The sequence below is a fragment of the Puma concolor genome, chromosome C2 (assembly GCF_028749965.1).
Source record: "Puma concolor isolate L17-30 chromosome C2, mPumCon1.1.hap2, whole genome shotgun sequence".
Taxonomy (NCBI): domain Eukaryota; kingdom Metazoa; phylum Chordata; class Mammalia; order Carnivora; family Felidae; genus Puma; species Puma concolor.
In genome coordinates, this window is record NC_141675.1 from 79,841,802 (window position 1) to 79,861,563 (window position 19,762).

The following is a 19,762-nucleotide window of genomic DNA, read 5'->3' on the forward strand; positions in this document are numbered from 1 at the left end:
CTGTATGACCCTGGGCAAGTCATTTCTCCTCCCAGGTCTTCAGTTTTCTCCTGAGTGAAGTGAGCGGGCTGGGAAGTTGGTCTTTGCCAGCTCTACCATCCAGTAGGTTCTGAGTGTTGCTGGGAACCCAGGGCGAGGCTCAGGAAGAAGATCCGAGAAGGGGATTCCTTGGCAGGGTCGCTTCTGCTCAGGCTCAGCGCCTTGTGTTGGCGCTTCCATTGTAGACACGGGTCCCCCCGTGTCTTCAGCAGCCCCTCCACTCAGCCGCTTCCTCCTTCTACGTCTGCTTCCTCTTCCTCCAGTGTAGGCAAAGCCTCCACACCTCCCTCTTTTCCTTCCTCCTTTGCAAGCTCCCCGCATCCCCGCGTCTCCTCCTCTTCCTCCCAGGAAGTAACATGCCCTCCGTGCGCCCACCTTCTGGCCTAGCCGCGGCTCCAGCGGGCGCCCCCTCCCCCGCCTGGCGAGCGCTGCGCGGCGGCCCGCGGGCACACGCTTTCCCATACCTTACATGGACAAATGCGTGCAGGCAAAGTCAGGAATTCAGGCCCCTGACGTCAGCCTCCAGCTCTCAGGGCACCGCACGGGAGCCCGAGGGGAGGGGGTGGGGACGGTGGGGAGGAAGGAGGGGGAAAGGCACCAACCAGCAGCAGCTCCAGCCCTGCCGAAGTTTCACTTTTTGTCTGTGGGTCCGCTCCCGGCCCCCGCGCGAGCTTTCCCGGGATAAGTAGCATTAGCAAGGAGGGGAGAGCCGGGCGCTGCAAGGTAAGGGCTGGCTGCACCGCCCGGGCGCTGGGCGCGGTGCGCGGTGCGCGGTGCGGGGCGCGGGGCCGGGCCTGTCCGGGGCCGGGGACAATGGGAGGGGGAGTGCCCGGGCACCTCCTCCTTCGCCTTTGCCTCCGCCTCCAGCCGCTGCCGCCGCTGCCGCCGCCGCTGCCCCGGCCGCCTCCTCCCCGAGGTATTGTTGCAAATCCTCCTTCCTTCCCCCCACCCTCCGCTCGCGGGCGCCTCGGGAACCCCCGGCCCTCCCCGGGCGCGAGCGCCTCCCGGGAGGCAGGCGCGCGGGGCGCAGGGCGCGGAGCGCGCGCCCAGCCCGGGCCGCAGGGCCCGCGGTGCGGAAGTGCCCGCCGCGGCGCAATCACGGGGTGCACGCATGGGGGGAGGGGGACCCCGAGTTTTCGGGAAGCGTCGACCTGGGACTGGGCGGGGTTGGAGCCCTTCCCTGAGCGCCCCCTGCCCGGGCTTTTCTGGGCGTCTAGGGGGCGGGGCCACACCCAGCCGCTTGGAGCTTTCGCGGAATCTCAGTTGTCACGGTGGAAAGGGCCTAGGAACCCAGTCATTCTAGTCCCCCCATTTTACAGTCGGCGCATTTGAGGCCCGGAGACAAGGAGGGCCTCCCTGGAGTCACTCACTAGAGGCCGAGCCATAATCGACATAGATGGTTCCCTACTCCTGGTTCCTTTTCTGCAAGCATTTCTCTAGCACTCACTGTGTGCCAAGCGCTGTGTTGGCTGGGTGTGTGGGGTCGGAGAGGCTGATGGGGCCCAGGCCCTGCCCTCAGGGAGCGCTCATTCACCCGAGGTGCCCAACCAGACCCAGGATAAAGTGCGGAGTGCCTGGAGAAAGGCTTGAATAAAGTTTGATTTCTCTCTTTGGAGGGGCCGCGCTCGGTCAAGGCTTTGAAGCATAGGGTGTTTTCTGAAGCCAGCCAGAGACAGGAAGGCCATTTGCACGGGATTGGGGGGGGGGGGGGGGATGAAGACCCAAGAAGACTAAATAAATTGTGGAGAGAGGAGATGAAGCTGTAAATGTGGCTGTGTTGGGGGCGCGGGGTGCATGGAGCCGGGGGGGGGGGGCATGAGAAGAGATAAGCACTGGAATTGTGCTTGAGTAGTCTACAGAGCAACGCCTCTGGGACTTGTGCTCCAGGAACTGAAAGGTCTCTCTGACTTCCCTTCTCTTCCCTTCCCAGGGATCCGCTGCCTTCCTGCCTCCAACACAAAATGCAAAAATTTAGGGTCCTCTCTGAGCTACTTTCCTAGTACCAGACTCACTTAACTTTGTTTCCAGTACCCTTTTCTAAATTGTTTGCCTCCCGAAGAAACTCCTTCTCACTAAGGTGTTAGTGACTTAATTAAAGGCTTACCATTCCCAGCAAATTGCATTTTAAGGAAGACTTTAAGTAGAAGGGGGAAAGTAGCTGAATGCCCCCACCCCCACCCCCATTCCTCACCCTCCCACTCTCTTACAGGCAGGAAAACCAACACAGAGGCCCAGAGGAGGCGGGTGCTAGTTCTGGAGCCTACATTGAATAATGGTGGATGCTGGGGGGCCAGAACCCCAAACGGGGTTTTCTCCACTCCGCAACCAGCCTTCCTTCTTCCAGGTGCCTGCCAGCACCAGGAGTCAATTACAGGGAAGAGCCTGATCTTGCATTGAATCTTTGGGAGGCAGTCCCCCAGCCACAACACGGGGACTTTTATAGTCTGGAATGTAGACTCTAGATGAGAGATAAGTAGTTGGGGTTAGCTGTCTGAGTGGTTGAGGGCCTGGGCCCTTTGGGTCAGGCATTCTCCCAGGCAGTAGGTGGGCCTAGAGTTGGCTTTGGGAATAGGCCTAGGGAGCTGAGTTGCTGGGCTGGTTACTATGCTGGGAATGAGGAGGACCCTTTTTAGGGTGACCTATTCTTGTGGAGAAGTCACAGTTCTAGGATGGCAGACAGTTCCAGGTAGTGGTTGGTGGAGAGGAGACTTCATTATGAAGCGAGTTGGGATCTGACTTGAAGTCCTCTTTTGAGGGTTTTGATCAGGCTGGGACATGATTGAGAAGGGAAGGAACGGGCGTGGGGCAGCGTCTTGCCCCCCAGTTCCAGCCAGGGAGGCAATAATTTGGTCTAAGAGTGTTCTCAGTGGGTGTTCGTTCATTTACTGCGAGTGCCTATTACGGGCCATTGGCAAATACGAGAAATTTGTAGCAGGTTTCCATGTTTTACTGAGACAAATAAATTTTATTTCATCAACTCTAAAACACACTTTACATTTTAATGTCACTGAAATCGGGTTCTCTTTTAATCACAGATGTGTCATAGCTGAGCAGTTTTTCATTCTAAGTTGACAATGGTACATCTTACAGTTGATGGTTTAGATTTGATACAATTTGCTCATTACACCCTTTATGAATGTACAGGGCTCTGCACTTTATTAAACAGTTTCCCATTAGACATTCCATTTGGATATCAAAAAAATCTTTGGAGAATTGGGCCTGGTGACATCTTTCGTCTGCATGTGAACCTTTGCCCAAGGTCACATGGCTAATTAGAGACATGCTCAAAATTACAGCCCTGAACTTTGACTCCTGGTGTGTTAATATGTGACTTTACTTCGCTGTGACCCTGGTGCTGATTAATTGGGAAGGGGGGAGAGTCAGACTGGATGTGATTTCGGAACTGTGGCTCAGGATGCTGCCATGATGATGGGTCTTTGGCCAAGACGGAAGATGCCTGGAGACAGGGTAAAAGCAAGGGATGGAGCACACAGCTATTTTTACACAGAAAGGAGAAGCGCAGTGCGTGAAGCACAGAATTTCTGGAGCCAGCCTCCACAGTGAACCAGGAATGGGTTGGCGCTGGGAGTACAAAGATGAGGCCACACAGTGCCTGCCGTTGAGGAGCACGTGTGTGTGTGTGTGTGTGTGTGTGTGTGTGTGTGTGTGTGTGTGGAGGGGGGGTTGCTGTTACAGGGGGTATGTTCTGGCTACTCTGCACTGAGGAGGGTTGACTTCAGGGAAGCAACCACAGAAAGAGTAGTGTCTGAGGAGAATCTTTAGGGCTAAGCAGGAGTTGTGCCCTGGGGAAGAAGCTCTGGGCAGAGACAGGGCTGTGGGGCCTTTTGCAGTCCTAGGGAAAGTTTATGCCTCAGGCTGTGTTTTGAATGACCAGCGTGAAGGGGGGCTGTGGGAAATGGAGATGTGATTTCGAATTTAATTTGCTACGTAGATTTAAATTTATCTTGCAGGCTAAAGGGACATTACTTGCTTCTCTGGAAATTGACTTGAGAACGAGCCTGGGCAGGGGTTCCGGAACCCTCCTTGTCACTGGGATTAGGTATCTGGGAGGTAATGCAGGAAGCACGGTGACACATTGAGTAACTGAGAGTGAACCTGAGACTTTGACCCTGGTCAGTAATAGGGAGTCTTAGCTCAGGGTGCGCCTCGGTGGGTGGGTGGGCGTGCACTGGTGGGGACTTTTCCGGGAATGTGGCGTTGGAAGGCTGCGCCTTGCTGGAAGAAACCCAGGCGAAGAAGGAAGGGTGAGGCTGTGCTGCAGGTGGGAAGCAGCTCTCTGGGTGGAAATCCGTGGGCTCGAAGGTGTGTGTGCAGCAGAGGTGAGGCGAGGAAGGAGGGAACGGACGTGTGTTGTGGGAGTCCGGTCCACTCTCCCTGGATGCGTGGTGGGAATGGGCTGGTGCATTCCTGTGCGGGTCACAGAAATGAGAAAGAACACTGATGTGGTGTTCGCCTCTCCTCACTCTCTGGGAATAGGGTGGGTGGCAGGAGAGTTAATGGGATTCGTGCTTGTCAGCAGGGAAAGCGCAGGATTGAGGCTAGAAAACGTGGGTCTGCTTAGCATTCTTAACAATAATAGTAATAATAATATAATAATAATTTTGACGGTTTTCTGAGTGCTTCTCATCTGCTTACGTAATTCTCCTACTGGTTGGTGAAGGGAAGCTTTATGATTATCCGTCTCATTGTGCAGATGAGAAAATGAGTTTTTGGCCAAGTAAGGTCACGCAACTGCTAGTCCATGGCTAAGTGTCCAACCTTCGCCTGAGCTGTAGCTTCTTCATGCTTCTCTCAGGTGTCCACAGAATGAAAATCAATGGTGTTTTCCAGTGTTTTTCCTTGGCATTGAATTCAGTGCACATTCACGGGGCCCGGTGGGATCACAGTTGAAGGGCTATGTGGGTGACCAGGCTTCTCAATGCCACATTGGTGCTGCCGGGCCCCTTCTCTCGTAAGATACTACCGTTCCCACTACCCTTTGGGTGTCTTCTCTCCCCAAACCCACCTGGCCGGAGACAGTAGAGCCTCTCCAGCAAACCATCCCCCATCATTGTTCCCTCCTCAGCCCTCTGTCGCGATAAGGATTTGCTGTATTCCTGGAGAGAGGCGGTTGGGGAGATGGCAAAGTTGGGAAGCGAGGGAGGGTTTTGATTCCTGTTAGTGCCCTGGATCTGTGGCTCCTTCAACAAGGCTGGGTGTCCCCGGGAGTTGAGTGGAATAGCTCCTGTTGGATCCTGCCCTTCCTTGGGTCATGCAGACCCCTTCCTGAAAGATGGCTTTCTGGCTCAGGACTCTGAGAGATCAACTTCAGTTCTTCCTGTGGCCCACCTGCCTCGGGTTTGTCGTTTGCATTTCGATGACTCACAGATAAAGGTATCTTCAGGTAGAAAAGACAGAACCTAGAAATGGCACTCAACAAAGTCAGCAAGACCTTGGCTGGGCTCCCTGGGTGGCTCAGGCGGTTGGGTGTCCGACTTCAGCTCAGGTCATGATCTCACAGTTTGTGAGTTGAAGCCCCGCATCGGGCTCTGTGCCGACAGCTCAGAGCCTGGAGCCTGCTTCAGATTCTGTGTCTCCCTCTCTTTCTGCCCCTCCCCTGCTCACACTCTGTCTCTCTCTCAAAAATAAATGAACATTAAAAAAAATTAAAAAAAAAAAAAAGACTTTGGCCGTCTTATCTCCAAATCCCTCTGGTCTCTGGTGCTTTGAAGATGTTCAGTCCTGTTTGTTAAATGAATGAACGACATTTACTGACACGATATAGGCACTGGTCACCACCTGGCTTTATATGCTTGCTAGTCTTTGTTTCCCCTCCACTGTAAAAGAAGCTTCACGAGGATCACAAGGATGCCTGCTTTGTTGATGGCCATATTCCCAGGCCCAGAAGAGTGCCTGGCACATGGCAGATGCTTTGGAAATACTGGTTAGATGAAGAAAGGGATTGACTTGGTTCGCTGCAACCACACGAGAGCAGTGATGGGGGAGAGGGACTTTTACTGACCCAGAAGCTTGGGTCCGTGGAGTCCCAGGATTGGATTGAGAACCAGCTATGCTACGGCTGCCACAGTCCCACTGCCAGGGTGAAGACCAGGGTCTGGGAATGGAGAGGGGAGTCTCTCAATGCGCCATCCTGAGGGTGAGTGCAATTGTAGCTGTTCTCTTGCTTTCCCTCCCACAGCCAGGTGGTTGCATTGTTCTGGAACATTCTTCTGTTTTCTCAGTCTGTGCCTTTGCCTGACCGTTGTCTCTGCCTGTTGTAAACCCCTGGCCCTTTAAGTTCAAGGCCAAACCCCGCCTTGTGCCATGATGCCATTCCCTGACTCTTTGTCCCCTTCTCCCCCACCTATATGTGTGATCACATACACCCCAATCTTTTGTATTCAGTGCAGCTCAGGTGAGTGATTAACATATGCCCCACGGAAATGCTGGATACTGGCTGACAAAGACGACCGAGGCTGTGTCCCTATGGATCTTTATTCCAGTATAGGAGAGAGACTAAAATAGAGCATGGTGAGGCCCTACTAGAAGGATGAACAAAGGGCTGATGGGAGCACTAGGAAGGGAGTGACCCACCACCTGGAAGAATAGGCACATGCTCAGAGAAGAAGACATCGGGTTGGGTTTGGAAGAGTGAGTAGGAGTTCCTATGGTGGACAGGGATGGAAGAGTTTTCTACACAGAGAGACCTCGATGTGCAGTCCTGAGGCTTTAAAAGTGTTTGGTAAATGGAAAGGTGTGTTTGGAGATCGCCATGAATGATGGGGCTGGCCCGGGAGGGTTAGACGGGAAAGGGCTGGCAGGAGGAACAAGGTGACGGCAGTTGTGGGGAGCGGGAGGGCTTTTGTTACGTCTTGAGCAAAGAAGGCTGTTGGTGGATCTGTATTTCAGAGAGCTCTAGTGGCAGGGTGGCCCAGAGGCAGGGAGCCCCTTTAGGAGGCTGCTGATGTGTTCCAGGGTGGGTGATAGTGGGCCTGTACCAGCCCAGCAGAGAAGAAGGGGAAGAACGGATTCCAGGAGCTGTTTGCTGTCAGAATCATAACAGGTAGCTTAGTGCCTCCTCTTGTCCTGATTATTTGCCAGCTTATCAGCCTTGGCTGGAAAAAAAACTTTCATGTGAGCCAGGCTTGGAGGCAGTAGAAGCTGCGAGCTGGCAACCAGTTCCTGCCTTAGAAGTGTGGGCTGGGCCTCGGAGGCCAGAGCAACCCGATCCCTCGTTGCCCAGGTGAGGAAACCGAGGCCCTGGGAAAGGAACGCAGGGCTCGGTCACATCCTTGTCAGGTGAGCCTGAGTCGGACATCGGCCCATATTCCCAGGCCAGACCTCTTTCAAAGGTGGTTTTGATTCTTTTTCTGCTGAGCCTGGCCTGACACATGCCTTCTCTGCTCCCCACTGTCCACCCTCCCACCCCCCACAACTCTGCTTTAGAAAATTCCAGAGGGGGTACAGCTTGGAGATCACTGTTACTGGGCTTGAACCTTATGCTTTACACTGTGAAACAAACTGATCACGATGGCTGTTTGAGAGTGTGTTGGGGATTGATTTCTTTTACTGCCATGTATGCCCTTCCCTTTTTTGCAAGAACCAAGGTTCTGACTCCATGGTAACTTCGAGTTTCCTTGCTTGTGACAACCCTCAGCCCCAACCCCACCCGTCCCCTTTCATTTTTACGTATTTTTGCTTGTAGAAAGGTTTTCACGCTGCCGGTATGAGATCCATTACAGGGTAGATCCTCCTACCCATCGCAGAGAACCCGGGGTCTTCCTAGCACTTTTTATGTGGAGGATGCATTTTACTATCATTTTTATTACTTAAGCTCCCGATTGCAATCTAAGGGATGGGTCAGCAGGATTAGTCTTGTCTTGCAGAGTGTGGGCAAGAATTCAGGCGTGGAGAGCCTTCCCATGGGGTGCTCGGCTTTACATGGCAGAATAAGAATCCCACCTCCCAAGCTTCTGTCCTGCTCCTTAACTGTTGGGAAGCATGTATGTCAATACAGGAACATCCTTAGCAGGCCTTATGCATAGGCAGGAAACTATCAGTATTACTTCACCGTGTAGTAATTAATTAGCATTCACTGCCTGTGTCTGACTTTGGAAGTCAACTGACAATCAGGTTGGAAACCCCAAACTCTGAGGGTCTGGGCTTTGCCATGCTATCATTTTCACAGTACCATCACCAAAGGATTTTGGTGTATGGAAAGCATACACCTCTGTTTGAGCCACCCACTAGCCCTGTGATCTTTTTTTTTTTTACAGTTTTATTTATTTATTTATTTATTTATTTATTTATTTATTTATTTATTTATTTGAGACACAGAGGGAGAGAGTGGGGCAGGGACAGAGAGAGAGGGAGAAGGAATCCCAAGCAGGCTCCGTGCCGTGAGTGCAGAGCTTGATGCGGGACTCCAGATCATGAACGAGGAGATTGTGCCCTGAGTCCAAACCAAGAGTTGGGTGCTCAACCCGCTGAGCCACCCAGGCGCCCCTAGCCCTGTGATCTTAAGTAAGTTCTGGAACATCTCTGAGCCTCAGTTACCTTCAAACAGAGATCTTACATCACAGTGCATTTGTGAGAACCGGAGGAGCTCCCTTCCCAGTGCTTACTGTATTGCAGTGTGGCCATGTAGCGTGCCCGTGTGGCAATTTCTGGTGCCCAGCATGGTGTGTAGCAGACGGTGGTGGTACTTTACCCTACTGGCGGTGGAGATCATGGGATTTAGACCCAGACAGTGCCAAGTTCCAATCGTAGCTGAACTGCTTAATGGAGACTGCTCCCTGGGGTGGTCACAGGCGTGAGTTGGCAGGTCCCTCATTTTTTGACTTCTTAGTGACGAGGGCGTGGCTGTTGAGAACAGCGCGCCCTGCAGAGTGAACCGTGTGCCACGGACATCCATGACACCTCCATGCTGTCAGAATGGCTTTTGACCAGTGAATGGCTGTGCGGTGTCCCTTCTTCCATTGCAACCATCCCACTCTTCACGGGATTTGTGCCTTTCAGCCCTGCGGGGTTTGCTTCTATTGCAGTAATTGCTTGGGTCACGGCCTCACATCAAAGCCCCCTGTGGTTGCAATGGAAAAGTGGTATGGAGGGGTGGGGCCACTCCTCCCTCTGGAGCTTCTGTGGGAACCTTTCATGGGGCAGGTCAGCAAGAGGATCAGGACAGGGTGGGGTTATTTCACTGACCTTCAAGAATTGTGTGTTGGCCTTGTTCCACCGCCCAGCATGGGCCCTTTTCCTGCCATCGCCACTGTGAGCATTCCTCAGTCGCTCAGGCCATTCTCCAGCAGATCAGCTGCCCCGTTGAAAGACTCGGGGAGGTGGAGGTGACCCCCTTAGGAGAAGGTGGCTGTGGACATATGGTGAATGTTTTGGCATCTTTAGAAGACCACTTTGTGGATATGAAGGGATCCCCGTCCTTAACTCTAGCCTCAGTTTTCTGGTGGAGAAATGTAGCCGTAGCAACAGTATTTAGCTAACAGGCAGAGGGACTGTCCTCCTTGGGCTGTCCTGGCTTCTGTCTGGGTCCTAGCATAGAATTGACAGTGACCCCTTTTCACTCCCAAAGGTGTTCTGATTGGGAGGATAGATTGTCTGGTTGCTGCACCTGTAGATGAGTGTGGAGGGAGCTAGGGCAAGGAGTGAGCGTGAGACTAGGTCTATCGTGTTGCCTTAGCAAACACCCACCGTTTTTGCTAGAGGAGACGCTACGTGCTCGAGCAATGTTGGTTCCATGAACTACTTCTGTAAGGTGAAGTTTGGGGATGCCTGAAGGTGACGTCACGATTGCAGGCACACAGGGTTTATCAGGGTTGATACAAACACGTTAATGCTTGTCAGAGGGTAGGAAGGGGCCGCCACAAGAGCAATTACCGTAGAGGACTGATGTGCGCGCGCACTGGCACGTGTGGGACTTTGGTGGAAGGGCTGGGTCTTAGGTTAGACGTTGAAGGACGTGAAAGCTTCGTCCAAGATGCAACAGGGCAGCTAAAATGGCTCTGGCTAGTAAATCTGAAGCAACAAGACGGATCCTTTGTCCCCATGTATCCTCTAGCTGGGTTTTTTTTTTTTTTTAATTTTTTTTTCAATGTTTTTTTTATTTATTTTTGGGACAGAGAGAGACAGAGCATGAACGGGGGAGGGGCAGAGAGAGAGGGAGACACAGAACCGGAAACAGGCTCCAGGCTCTGAGCCATCAGCCCAGAGCCCGACGCGGGGCTCGAACTCACGGACCGCGAGATCATGACCTGGCTGAAGTCGGACGCTTAACCGACTGCGCCACCCAGGCGCCCCTCTAGCTGGGTTTTTGAATCATTTATTTTCCATTCATTGGCCCATCTTGATAATGATCTCTGACTATAACCGTGGAAGCCCCAGTGCGGTACTAAATTCTGTGCCAAGAAGTCACTAGAGTAACCCGTGCGTATTCTTCCGAATGAATTTCCACAGAAGATGGTTCTTGTGAAGTTCCTGGGAAGCAAATCAAAACTTAGTTGGCGCCTGGAGCTTCTGACTTGTTTGGTACGAGAACAAGTCATTTGCAAGAGCTGCAGCAGGGAGTTGCCACCAACAGGGCAGGGTGTGTGTGCCCTGACTCGTGGGAAAGTCAAACTGCAGTGACCTGGAGGGTGAGTGGCACCTTTTCTTAGAATGAGGTGAAAGGCAGGTCAGCTTTTCAGATGTCTGGTCATTTCCAGTCTGGAAACTTCTTGGCCACAGACGAGCAGCAGCTTCGCTTGGAGACTATTAGGGTTCCACTGATGATAGTGGAACAGGACCCTAAAGATACATTTATTTGCCCGTCGATCTGATGCACTGGTGTCCTTGCTCACTCATTGTGCCAGATGTACCTGTGAATGAATGAGTGACATTCTCGTCTGGGTTTTGGGGATGCAAACTGTGTACAAGAAAGTACCTGGTGGCTCTAATTGGGTGGTGACTAACTCGAGGGACCTGGGGGAAACTTCACAGATGAAGAGACCATCATTTAAATAGGCTTTGAAGGATGAGTGGGAATTTGGTAGGCAGGAGGAACACAGGGTAAGTTAAGCAGGGGAAAGTTAAGCAGGGTAAGTTAAGCAGGGGAAACACAGTTAAGCAGGGGAAATAACATGGCAGAGACAGAGACGTGAGAAAGTGTACCACACCTTGGAGAAGTGGAGTCATGGGGGATAGACTGCATAGTACAGAGGCCATGGAAATGAGGGTGAAAAGCTAGGGTGGGGCTAAGATTGAGAAAGGGCTTGATTGCTGAGGAGTTGAGTCTGCGCTATGGAAGGAGCATCACGTAGGGTGAACTGTGCTTCAGGAAGAAAGTGGTATGCTGGATGGGGAGGGAGGGTACTCGAGATGGCAACACGGGCTGCAATAGCCCAGGCAGAAGACAAAGGGAAGCTGAATTAGGGCTGATGCCATGGACGTGGTGGATGTTTCACAGGTAAAATAGAGGTCACCCCATCTTCTTGTTTAAATAAAAGGAAACTCAGACCCTGAGCAGATGATACATGCAAAGTCCCCAGCCCTGGTTGCAGCATAACCTCCAGGTCGTCCCATCCGATGCCCAGTGTCTGTAGAAGGGTGACAGAGTGCATGGCTGTTGAGATAGCTCTTTGTCAAGGGGAAGATCTCTATCCCTTTTTATCTTTTAAGAATTCCATGAAATCTCTTGATTCTGAATGGAATTGGTTCTTCCTAGGGTTATTAAATCTCTAATCACTGGAGATGTTCAAGCAGGGGCTGATTGGAATGTTAGCGAAAACGCAGGTATCGATGGAAGACTTGATATAGAAATGTCTTTGAGGCCTGCCCAATCTGACTGTTTCCCTTCCTTCCTTCCTTCGAAAAGATATTTGTAACAATCTTACCTGGAGGTCCTCTGTCCATTTGGCTTCTCAGGATCCTCTTAGCTAAACTGGATAAATGGCAGAAGAAGTTAAAAATGGATGATCAAACACTAAGAGTGGTGGGCTATTTTTCACACAGAGTGTCGAGGGAGTGACCATTTTGGTGCCAATAAGTTAATACACACTCAAGTGAGCTCTTTGTGGCCTAGACTGGCCTGCATGATCCTGATCAAAATGGAATATGGTTGTGCCTTTCTACTAGTCGTCATTTTTATAGTGCTTTGCAGTTAATCATGTGTTTTCCTATGAATTACAGATAAATCCCCTCAACAGTGCTGTGAGTAGTTATTACTGTCCAGGTTTTACTGATCAGGAACGTGAGGTGAGAGATTACATGACCTTCCTAGGGCCCACGCTAGTCGGATGGTGAGCCAGGACTTCGACTTGAGTTTTCTGTTAGCACAATTTTGGATTCCTCCTGTTCCCAGCCTGTGCCGATCCCTGGGACAAGCTGTAGCTTTGTTTATATTTGTATCCATTGTGGATCCTGATGTGTGGCAAGAATTTAATAAGTGTTTGTCAAATGACCATGTGAACAAATTAATTGTATAAACAAATAAATGAGAACTTGAGTTGTAAGAATATGTTTACTAGTGAAAAAAACAAATTCATCTCACGTAAACCATTAATCTGTTATCAAAAGACAAAAAAAACTCTTTTAGAATGTATTTACTCAACTACATTAAACACACACACACACACACACACACACACACACACACACACCAAAAAACCTCCCACCAAAACTTTTTGTACCTCAAAACCACTCTCTTATTTCTTATGAGACCATAACCCTCATCTTAACCCGCTCCCAAAGCGCGTGTTTACTTTTTTCTATGTGTACAAAATTTCCACTTAATATTATTACGGAAGTCTTACTTTTTTTTTTGGCCTGGAATTTATATATATCTTTTACATAACTAAAACTTTGTTGAAATCAATAAATCCTGCTTTAAACATTACCTATGTGGACAGTAGGATAGTTTTCAATTTGAAAAAAAAGTTAAATGCAATTCAATATGTTAACAAATGCAGTGTAAACATTAGTGGGCAAATACCTCTTACTTCCTTCTTTAATTTTTTTTTTAAAGTTTATTTTTGAGAGAGAGAGAGAGACAGTGTGAGTGGCAGAGGGGCAGAGAGGGAGGGAGACATGGAATCCGAAGCAGGCTCCAGGCTCCGAGCTGTCAGCACAGAGCCGGATGTGGGGTTTGAACCCACAAACTGAGAGGTTATGACCTGAGCAGAAGCTGGATGCTTAACCGCCTGAGCCACCCAGGCACCCTGCTTTTACTTCTTTCTACCGTATTATTTAATAAAGACAACTATTTTCTGTGGCACTTGCACTTATCCCTTACAGTGGTTGCTATTCTGTCCCTTGCATTATGTGTTTATGTGAATTTATTTCTTATCTCCTTCTGGATTCAGTAGAAAAGGCAAGGATGGTTGGAGACAGGTTCAAATCACGGTGCTGCCATTCGTTAGCGATTGTGACCTTGTATTGGTTCGTTAGCCTCTTCTTTGAAAGGGGATAATAGTGCCTTCCACGTAATGTGGCTGTGAAAGGAATTCTGTGGTCAGTGGATTAAAGCACCAACGCCTGCCATGTGCTGCTGGAGAATGTTCTCTCTGTCCTCTTTCTCCCTGACAACCCACCAGATGATAAGACAACCGTGATCTTTTCCCTGCATTTCCCTGTAGAGCATGACCCATAGCAGGTAGACCCTAAGCAAATGTTTATGGGCTGGCTGAACAAGTTTAGGTTCTTTCGAAGGAGAATTACCGGCACAAAATACTGAATATCTCTAATACTTTTCATACCAGTTGCCATTCAGCCTCCAGCAGAGTCATTAGCAGTGTGTGAGTCTGCTTGTTTTTCTAGATCTTCACGTGGATTTAATTTTATAACATGTATTTGTCTTTGCTGAATTAATATGTAAGAAATGGTGTTTCATTATTGTGTTAGTTTGCATTCCTTTAATTACTGAAGAGATTTCTCGCGTGGTAGTTTAGAGTATGTGTTTTCCCCTTGTGTGCATTGTCAAATAGCAATATTTAAGTGGGTTGGAGAAGCTTGGTATGAAGGGCTAAAAATGTTTAAATTTTTTTTTTTTTTATTAAATAAGCTCCATGCTCAACGTGGGGCTTGAACTCATGATCCTGAAGTCAAGAGTTGCATGTTCACTGCCTGAGCCAGCCAGGCACCCCACCCCAATGTTTAATGTTTTGAGTTGCCTACTCTTTATTTATGTATTCCTCCCTCCCTCCCTCCCTCCCTCCCTCCCTCCCTCCCTCCCTCCCTCCCTCCCTTCCTTCCTTCCTTCCTTCCTTCCTTCCTTCCTTCCTTCCTTCCTTCCATGCTTATTTAGCACCTACCCCATGCCAGGCTCTGTTCAGGGACTACACATACTACCAAAAAATGAGTAAATGAGTAAAGTCAGTAGTTTCCAACCCAACCTCCTCATTTAACATGAGTGGTTGCCGAGGCCTCAGGAGAGTGAGGTTAATTGCCCAGCGCCATTGGTGCGTTCAGTAGTGGACCCAACCATTTATTTTAGCTATGATTTCTTATGCTTTATATCAGTAGCCCTTTAAGCCGTGGAAACAACCTGGAAATTTCAGAATTGTGACAACTAAGCAACGTCTCCAAACTCTACGCTGAGAATGCAGAGATCTGATTTTTGGTTTAGCAAATATAATCACTTGACTCTTCAATTTATATATGGAAACTCGGTCCTAGACTTCTCTGCCTCTTACGTTTATGTTAATTCTTCTAAATTCTTGGCTTTTTTTTTTTTTTTGAGTCTGTTTGTTTATTTTGAGAGGGGCAGAGAGAGAGAGAGAGGTGGAGAGAGGATGCCAAGCAGGCTCTGCACTGTCAGCGCAGAGCCCAAGTGGGGCTGGATCTCATGAACCATGAGCTCATGACCTGAGCTGAAATCAAGAGCCCGATGCTCAACCACCAGAGCCACCTAGGCATCCCACATTAACGTTCATTCTTAAATGAATAAACTTAATAAAAAAAAAATTTTTTTTTAACATGTGTTCATTTTTGAGAGACAAAGTGTGAGTGGGGGAGGGGCAGAGAGCTGGAGAGAGAGAGATAGGGGGACACAGACTCCGAAGCAAGCTCCGGGCTCTGAGCTGTCAGCACAGAGTCCGATGCAGGGCTCAAACCCACAAACCCTGAGAGATCATGACCTGAGCTGAAGTCAGATGCTTAGCTGATTGAGCCACCCAGGCGCCCTGAATTAACTTAATTATTAAAGCAGGACTAGAAAACAAAACAACCCCAATCCATGTAGTTTGGACCAGATGTAAACCTTTTTGGACATGTTTTTGGTAAATGGAAACAACAGATGACATTTCTCTATCAAATAAAATAGTCAATTTAGATTTAATAAGGCAGTTATCTTCAGGTAATAAAAATTCAACTAACTTGCCATAACTATCTTGTTTAAAGTCAATTAAGAGCCTCATAGTCTTTACTTGCTGGGTAAAATTTAATAGAACTTCAGTTAAGCATTTATTGCTTATTTGATTCAAAATGAAGTTAATCACCCCAGTTGGTAGCAACCACTGAGTATTTAATTAACATTCAGCAAACTATCTTATTAAGTCTAAATTAGATACAGACAGGTCTTGTTTATCCCCATCAGTCTGCAAACATCATTTCCCCACCTCCCACCCTAAAGGGCCTTTGGTTTTCCCTTGGCTTTCCTTTTCTGATTTGTCATCTTCCTTTTTCTTCTGGTAGATACCCGACTTGGGCAAAGGAGGAGGGAAAGAAGTAGGAATCCATTGTGTCAGGAGAACTCTGGCTTAGGGCACAGCTGAGCGGCTTCTGTTCCATTCTGTTCTGTTACATTCTTCAAGAATCACTGAGCACCTTCTTTGTGCAAGACCTTCTTTTAAAGCACCTTCGCGTAAGACATTCTTTTACACACTTTGGACGATCTAGAGGAAGTTATGTGGACATAGTTGGCTCTATTTTCTCCTCTTAGAAACGAGATGGTTGGGTTTAACGGATTCATCGAACACATATTTATTGGCCTACAGTTCGTAAAGCACTTTACTGTGTGTCATGATGATTTGCAAAAGGTCCTTGCTTTGAAAGAAGACACACGGTCTCTTAGGACAGGTGCGGTGGAATAAATATTGGGCAAGATGATGGTGCCCCTCAGAATGCTGCGATTCTGCGAGGTTCTGTTTCCCAAGGCGTTAAGACTGGTCTATGAGAAAAAGGTTCCATAGCCAAGTAAGTCTGGTAAAGTCCAAGGTAAACAAAATTAAATGGATATCTTTACCATGGGACTCTCTGAACCTTTAGTAACCTAATGCACACTGTGACCTCCCAAGAGGTTTGTTTCTCAAAGTTATTTGATCAGAGAGTCCCTGTATCACCACCCTCCTCCTGTTTTTTTTTTTTTTTTTTTTGAATTTTTAAAAATTATCCCCGTAGGGCATTTCTTAGGCTTAGTGTTCCGGTGTGCTTTGGGGAATGCTGCTGTGAGCCATGGGATCCTGTCCATAGCATCTGAACCTTGAGGGGCACTCAGGCATGCACCCTGGCCACTGACACAAGGTTGGAAGATCTGTGCATGAAAGGTGTCTGACACGGGGTGATTTCAGACGTAGGGATTTGTGGCTAGGGTTGAGGGTGTGAAATCAGAGCAGAAGGGCTGGGCTTGTGAAGGAGGGGCGGTTGTGTAAGCAGAGGGGCCTGGAGGATGGTCAGTAGTCATCGGGAACAGAACAACTGTGAAATTCGGACATGACTGGTTTGGTTGAGACACCCTAACCCACAGACACAGCTCAGAGCAATTTTCGTTCTAGCGTCTATCTGGAGAGGTAAGAGGCAGCGGTGTTTTTGGTGCAGAACTCTGCTTGAGGCCTTGTTCCAACTGAGTGTCTGTGAAGCCATCACTTCTGTAAAGCATTCTGACTCTGTCTGGGGCAGAGCCCCTGTCTGAATCACAGTCTGTCTTAGGTGCGAGTCAGGGCTCTTTCATGGGTGGCTTCGTTCTAGCAGGTCTGCTTTCCAGTTGCCCCGTCAGATACCCCTTCCTCCGCCTTCCCTTTCTCTCCAGCTTCCCTCGTTCTGATGAATCACCTGTCTTCATTTTTCATTCTTACCCTTTTGTGTCATCATTTTCATCTAAGGCAGCCTGCTTTCTTATATTCTTCCTGAAAAGTCATCTGTTTCATTTAAAATGATGCTACCAGTTTTCTCATCTCCGGTAGCAACCAGCAGATGGGACGCGTCGGATAAAGTGGAGGACGATCTACCGGACTGGTCCACCGCATCATGGAGGTTTGGCCTCAGGCTGTGCTCTTTCAATACCCACCCTGTTATCCGTCTCTATATGGAGAGGAGCACAGGGCAAGGAATGGGGAGATCCGGGTTGTGTTTCTGATTCCACTTTGAGTACAAGTTTCCCCTGTCTGAGCCTCAGTTTGTCCGTCAATGAAATGTTAGACTTCGGGCCCTTTCAACAGAAAAATGTTGAGTGTTAACAGTGGTTGAGTCAACACAAGGGGAAGTCAACCTGGATTATTTGGTCAGACATACCTTTGTGCCTGGCAACACAAGGAAATGTGTAGTGAGCATAGCTTCATGGCCATACGTGGTAGACATTCACTGAGCATTGCTTCTTCTACACCCTGTCTCCTTCTAGACTCATTTTCTTTATATCGTCTGTTGCTTTTTTACTCATTTCTCTTTTCTCTTCTGCCACTCAGCCTCATCTCTTCTTTGCCTACACTCCCTCTGCTGTGTTTTCCTCCCATTCCCTAGTTGGATGGCTCCCTCTCTCCCCATCTCTTCAGTATTCCTTTTTCCCTTCCGGCTCTGTCCATGGAGGTGTCCACTCCAGAACTTTCTGGAGACAGATGGTGACATTGGCAGGACAGATTGGGGAATGGTGGTCCTGGCCAGCTGCAAATCTTTCCAGGAGATTGTTTGGTCTTTAGAATCATTTCTTTGTTTAATACATATTATACTTCAATGAATGAGATTAAGTCTTGCCCTCAAGGAGCCCACTGTGGAGGTGAGAAGCTGTCTGACTTTTCTTTGACACTTGTGGGAAACCAAAGCCAGTGAGGTACATTATAAATCGGGAAGGAGGTTTTTGTTTGTTTGTTTGTTTGTTTGTTTGTTTTGGGTGTGTGGGGGGTGGGGGGGTTTGTTGTTGTTGTTTCTAGAATGGGGTAATGCACTCCTGGGTTTTTAGCATGAATTCTTGAGAACCTAGGAAAACTAGTTACCTGGAAAGCTTAAGCTTATTCTGACTATCTTAAAAAAAGGCAGCTTGCATGTTTGGTTTAGCCATCTACCTGGACAGACACTCCAGGGATGAAAAGGTAGCCTGGCAAGTGGTTGCAGATCATCTAGAATGATGTGTCAAGAGAGCACAGGACATAGCACAAACTCAGAGAAGTCATTTACATGTAGAGAGGCCATTGATAATGGCGGTGAGGTTTGGTCCCACTACAGGAAAGACTTTCAAAAGGTAGGAATTTACCTTGAGAGTTCTTTCGCTTCCTCTTTGTATTAAACATGACACTCACCTTTTAGTCTTTGTGATTAGCCTTTGGATTTTACCAGTTACATATGCCTACTTGAAAAATCCAGAAGCATTTGGAAAGCTTTGATCTGGGTAGTGTTTGAGAGCATGGGCTCTGGAGCTAGACTGTATCCTGGCTCTACTTTTAGAGCCAGGCTCTGTCATTTATACACTGACTTGTTACTTAATCTCTTTAGCCCTCTGTTGCCACATCCATAAAATGGGAATGACAGAATTATCTATCTCCTTGTGAGGATTGAATGAGTTGGTATATATCAAGCCCTTAAAATAGAGCTTGACACATACTAAGCACCCATTAAATATTAGCTACTGTTTTTATGTGTTATTTTTTATAGTCAGAAAGTTGTGATTTGGAAAATATATTAAAGATGAGTGGATTTTTGGGTCACCTTTTATTTTAAGATTTTATTTTTAAGCAATCTCTACACCCAATGTGGGGCTTGAACTTACAACCCTGACATCAAGAGTTACATGCTCTTCCAGCTGAGCCAGCCACGTGCCCCTGGGTCATTTTTTTAAATACACTTTTAATTTTCGAATAGTTTCTTAAGTATACGGAAAAGTTGTGAAGATTGTACAGAGAATTTTCATATACCCCTTGCCCAGTTTCTCTCATTTTTGGCATATCGTATCACCATGGGACATTTGTTAAAACTAAGAAACTGACGTTGGTATGTTGCTAATTAACTCAACTCCAGACTCTGGTTGTATGTTACCAGTTTTCCCATTAACGTCCTCTATCTTCTTCAGGATGCAGTTCAGGATAGCACATTGCATTTGGTTGTCATATCTCCGTAGCCCAGAGTGGCTTTAAAGCTTATATCCTTTTTTTTTTTAAATTTATTTATTTATTCTGCATGAGAGAGCGAGAGAAAGAGAGAGAGCAAGCAAGCACGGGAGGGGCAGAGAGAGAGGGGGGAGAGAGCATCCCAAGCAGGCTCTGTGCTGTTAGCACGGAGACTGATGGAGGGCTCGATCCCATGAACTGTGAGATCACGACCCGAGTGGGCAAAGCGGGAAACGTAGAGAAGGTCAAAAGAGGATCATGGAAATGCCCTGATCCTGTCCTTATCGTTCAATGGAGGAATGAGCAACAGTCAAGGACTTCTTATCTGTAAAGTGGGTGCAGTGGTCAGTGATAACCTCACAGATACTTAATGCTCACAAAGTACAGTTTTTACCTGGTGAAAACTAAGCGAGCCAAGGTGCTTACTT

General features: G+C 48.3%; 1 protein-coding gene and 1 long non-coding RNA gene across 6 annotated transcripts in view; both read left to right on the top strand.

Moving 5' to 3' along the window:
• The first annotated feature begins 624 nt into the window (after positions 1-624).
• Positions 625-19,762, top strand: part of LPP (LIM domain containing preferred translocation partner in lipoma) — a 679,749-nt gene continuing 660,611 nt past the window's right edge. For 3 of the 5 annotated variants that reach the window (XM_086674971.1, XM_086674973.1, XM_086674968.1), the window contains exon 1: positions 625-762. Coding sequence is in view for 1 of the 5 variants with exons in the window: in XM_025913804.2 (XP_025769589.2) it covers positions 3,463-3,507 (45 nt within the window). In the remaining 4 variants the exon portion in view is untranslated. Of the gene's footprint in view, positions 763-825; positions 956-1,868; positions 3,508-19,762 lie in introns of those variants that run through there. The other 2 variants (XM_086674969.1, XM_025913804.2) reach the window with 2 other exon arrangements.
• On the top strand, positions 10,356-13,343 carry LOC147577351 (uncharacterized). Its single transcript, XR_015240197.1, has 2 exons — positions 10,356-11,101; positions 11,151-13,343. It is a non-coding gene; the product is annotated as an uncharacterized LOC147577351 (long non-coding RNA).